Source organism: Adiantum capillus-veneris, chromosome 2 (genome assembly GCF_014529385.1).
Source record: "Adiantum capillus-veneris isolate H3 chromosome 2, ASM1452938v2, whole genome shotgun sequence".
Classification (NCBI taxonomy): domain Eukaryota; kingdom Viridiplantae; phylum Streptophyta; class Polypodiopsida; order Polypodiales; family Pteridaceae; genus Adiantum; species Adiantum capillus-veneris.
The window spans coordinates 85,546,565-85,550,854 of NC_140932.1; the positions used below are offsets into that span (position 1 = coordinate 85,546,565).

At 42.6% G+C, this 4,290-nt stretch overlaps 1 protein-coding gene across 1 annotated transcript in view; it reads left to right on the forward strand.

Annotated features, from left to right (window-relative positions):
* The first annotated feature begins 3,178 nt into the window (after positions 1-3,178).
* Positions 3,179-4,290, forward strand: part of LOC147463109 (putative serine/threonine-protein kinase PBL7) — a 1,247-nt gene continuing 135 nt past the window's right edge. Inside the window, exons 1-5 of the mRNA XM_086528046.1 lie at positions 3,179-3,308; positions 3,485-3,743; positions 3,830-3,962; positions 4,031-4,120; positions 4,225-4,290. The exon at positions 4,225-4,290 is cut by the window's right edge and continues 135 nt beyond it. Coding sequence (XP_086384172.1) covers positions 3,182-3,308; positions 3,485-3,743; positions 3,830-3,962; positions 4,031-4,120; positions 4,225-4,290 — 675 coding nt within the window. The 5' untranslated portion in view covers positions 3,179-3,181. The remainder of the gene's footprint in view (positions 3,309-3,484; positions 3,744-3,829; positions 3,963-4,030; positions 4,121-4,224) is intronic.

Genomic DNA, 4,290 nt, shown 5'->3' on the forward strand with positions numbered 1-4,290 from the left:
ATTTGAAGCATTTGCCGATGTTCACACTAAAACTTGTAAAATTTTGTCGATTTTCTTGATCGCAAGCTTAGAATCTAGCCAAGATTTTTTTGAGAAAAAAGAAGGTAGACAATGCACACATAATTAACCTCTCTTGCAAAATAGATCACACATCTCCATCTTTGGAAATGGTAGAGGAGAGAATCATGGATGCACCTAGCTTCCTCTCTCTCTCTCTCTCTCTCTCTCTCTCCACATACACAGACGACCCCTCACACCCACACACACCTTAATGAAATTCTCTATCTATCTCCCTGTCTCTCTCTCCCATCACACACTCACGCCCTCATACCCACATACACATCAATAAAAGTCTCTCTCTCTCTCTCTCTCTCTCTCTCTCTCTCTCTCTCTCTCTCCCCCCCCCCCCCTCAGTTTGGCTACATAAACAAGCTAGCTAAGTGAAGAGTTACATCTCATGGTTAAACAAAGGGAGCAGACATGATGACATGTCACTCAACCTATTGCACGTTGCCAAGCCAACAAATAGGGTAGCCCACAATATGATGACCAGCCCTACCACTGTTGACACCACTAAACGCCCATTTCCCACCCCTAGGATTTCTTGCTTGACTCACACTGGATAGATTGCCCACGTGAGCACTGGATAGGCTCATGAGGGAGAGCACCTAGTGTCTGAAGGGTTCCTACCTAAGCTATTGCTCTTTACAATCCAACTTAATGCCACATCTCTCTCTCTCTCTCTCTCTCTCTCTCTCTCTCTCTCTCTCTCTCTCTCTCCAACCCACACACACACACATATGCTTTGATTGGCGTGTGTTTCCATGTTTGTAACTGACGTGGAGCAACTCCCTCTCTCTCTCTCTACATGTTTTGACTCGCGTATGCTGCCATGTTTGCAACTGATGATGCCGTGAGCATCTCTCTCTCTCTCTCTCTCTCTCTCTCTCTCTCTCTCTCTCTCTCTCTCTCTCTCTCTCTAGGTAGGCCACGAAATTGCATCAGCTTCTCCAAGCTTTTGTTGCCATAAATCGACTACGTGTGTGCACACATTTGAGGGTGCTCTATTCTTTGACGTGTGGCATGGATAAGAGCTTGAGAATTCCATAAAGAGATAGAATAGATAGATTTACTTTAAAATTATTTCAATCAAGGAAAAAAGATTTGGCACTCTTTTTGAGACCTCTCTCTCTCTCTCTCTCTCTCTCTCTCTCTCTCTCTCTCTCTCATACACACACATGTGCACGCACGCATGCACACCCTGCCATTTTGAGGCTATTCAAGATCGATATTCAATTAAAATTAGAGTTTAGTGTATTAATTGAAAAATCTTAGCTAGATTCCAAGTTTTCCTTGAAGTAAACTCGTAAAATCTTGCTAGTGTACATACGAACAATTTCTTAAATTTTGAACTTTCATTGGCTTTTCAAAAGCAAAATTGAGCCACCCTCAATTGGATTTCAAAAGGAAAAGTAAAGTTTGGAAAAGTACAATCAAACCTTCTTTTTATTGGCCTGCTAAGGAAAGGCCTTAGTGTTGGGCTTGCTTAGGCATCCTTCAATCAATGACGACCACCAAGTTTGTAGAGCGTGCGATTTGCGTGAGGAGTTCAACTTGGACAATTGAGCCTTAGAACCTAGAAGTTCGTGTGCATGTGGGAGTCTACTGCTACACTCGGCGATTGCGTCCAACTCAAGCTCGATAGTCGATGCGTGCCGTGGAGCTAGTGACTGGGTTGCGGAGGGCAAGGGAGGCCTCTCTCTGGTTGTCGGCATCACGGCTGTAGAGCATGAGTTCCTCGAGCTCTCTCTGTAGGAGTACCTCTACACAGTAAAACTGGCTGCAACTACATGGCGCTCCGCAGTCCGCAAGCCTTCGTACAGGTTTGGTGAAACAATTAGATGAGTCGATTGCCTCAGAGTCTCAGATTGTGTGTGTGTGTGTGTGTGTGTGTAAGAGAGAGAGAGAGAGAGAAAGAGAGAGATCATGCCAATAGTGTTCCGAAAAATTGAGCGAGGCTTCTCAATAAAGAGAGAGTGTCTTGTAAAGGGAACCAATCAATTTGTGGATATAGAGGAAAAAGGTAGGCAAAAAAATTATTCGGTTAAGGATGTTTTTGGATATTCTCCAGTAAAATCTCTCAAGATGGCATTGACAGGACCGACCAAAATGACGATGATCCCATATAGAGTCCAGCAATGGTTGGAGGAATACACATTCATGTGCACAATCAAAGTGATGATGGGAGTTTGGGATAGCTAATTTGTCTTCTCATTGATGTGCCTTTTCCATTTTTTGGGTTTGCCCTTTATGAGGTTTGAGCAACAAGAGCTAGTACTTACCTCCTTGAATCAATAATGTATGTACATAACTTCTTTTGTAAGTTAGAGTGTGGTGTATTGTTTTGATTACCTTTATAAGACAAAGAGTTCCGAAGAGTTTTTTCAATAATTTTATTCACAAGCATACACTAATATGCTTGTGTTTAGTGTAGGCTCTTAACTATGTAATAGGTTAATTGTGTGCGTACGTTACCATATGGTACCAAGCTTTTTGTGTGTGTGTGTGTTGCCATTTCATGCATTAACAAAGATAGAGAACGCACTTTGATACTAGTTTCTTTGTTGTTATTTGATGCCTATTTGATTTATATCAAGATTGCCTTCTTGATTATGTAATTCTCTGCATGAGCAGGGTTCAAGAGCAAGAATGTGCAATTGCCAGATTCTACCACGGTCTCAACTGTAAGCTTGGAGCAGAGAGAGTCTCAGGTGTTTACCTTCAAACAATTACAGGGAGCTACCTATAATTTCAATTAGGGCAATGTAGTCGGTCATGGTGGATTTGGATCTGTTTTTCGAGGAGTGCTTCCAGACGGGCGACAAGCTGCCATCAAGCAGCTAGATCGGTCAAGCAAGCAAGGCGATCATGAGTTTCGCATAGAGGTGCATATTCTTGTATTCAATGTAAAACATGTCTACATGTAGAGTACGGTTCATGTGGGTGTGAGTGGGCATATGTTGAATGCTGGCATTCTATGTGAAGCTAGCTATAGTTTTATGGAAGATGGAAGATGGAAGATATTCTGTATGAGCAAAATTGCAGTCTTAGCACTTATCAAAAAGTGATTTTGTGAAATTTACCTAAGTGGTGACCTTTCCTAATTGTGGGACAAGTTGACATGCTTAGCCGCCTTCATTCTCCATACCTTGTTGGTTTGCTTGGTTATTGCACCGATCAAGATCACCGGTTACTGGTCTATGAGTACATGCCGAATGGAAACCTTCAAGAACACTTGTATTCAGATGGTATGGGCCCTCATGTTTTCCTGAACTTATGTCCTTCACAAGAAATGAAAAGCGTGGAGACTGTGTTCACTAATGGAGCCAATCTGAGGCTCATGCTGTGTTAGCTCCCGACATGTTTTAACAAACATACTTCAATTTTCCATGTTTTGCTCTCAACTTATCGTTAAATGGTGCAGGAACACCTGGAAATCCTCCAATTCTCAACTGGGAAACTCCCATGAGAATAGATCTAGACTCTGCAAAGGGTCTTGAGTACCTCCATGAGTGCGTGAGTCCTCCGGTAATAAATCACGATTTCAAAAGCAGCAACATACTTCTGGATTCCAATTTTAATGCCAAAGTGTCCGACTTCGGTTTAGCTAATCTTGGATCTGACAAGGTTGGAGGGCTGGTTTCAACTCGTGTTTTGGGAACCCACGGCTATGTTGCCCCAGAGTAAGAATGAAGAGAAATTATGTATAGTCTTTGTAGGTCTTTTGAGCTCTTTCAGAGTTTCTTGATGTGCTCCAATGTCTCTGAAGGTATGCACTAACGGGGCATTTGACAACGAAGTCCGATGTATATAGCTATGGCATGGTTTTACTGGAACTTCTCACAGGACGCGTCCCAGTTGACATGAAAAGGCCACTCGGGCAGGGTGTTCTTGTATCTTGGGTAAGCTTCAAATGGGTGAATGAGCATTCTATACTTGCAACACGTTTCTAAGGTGACATTGCTTCCAGGCTCTTCCTCGACTCACAGATAGGGACAAGCTTGTGGAGATGGTGGGTCCGGTCATGGAGGGACAATTTGCAGTAAAGGACCTAATTCAGGTTTTCTTGCTATTTGCACTTGTAGGTGTTGAAATGGGTGATTCTGGATAGAAAATAATAAAGCAAAAACCGAAGGATTTTGAATGACAAAAAATGTTGTGTAGGTAGCTGCCATAGCCGCAATGTGTGTTCAGCCTGAGGTAGATTATCGTCCTCTTATGAAAGATGTT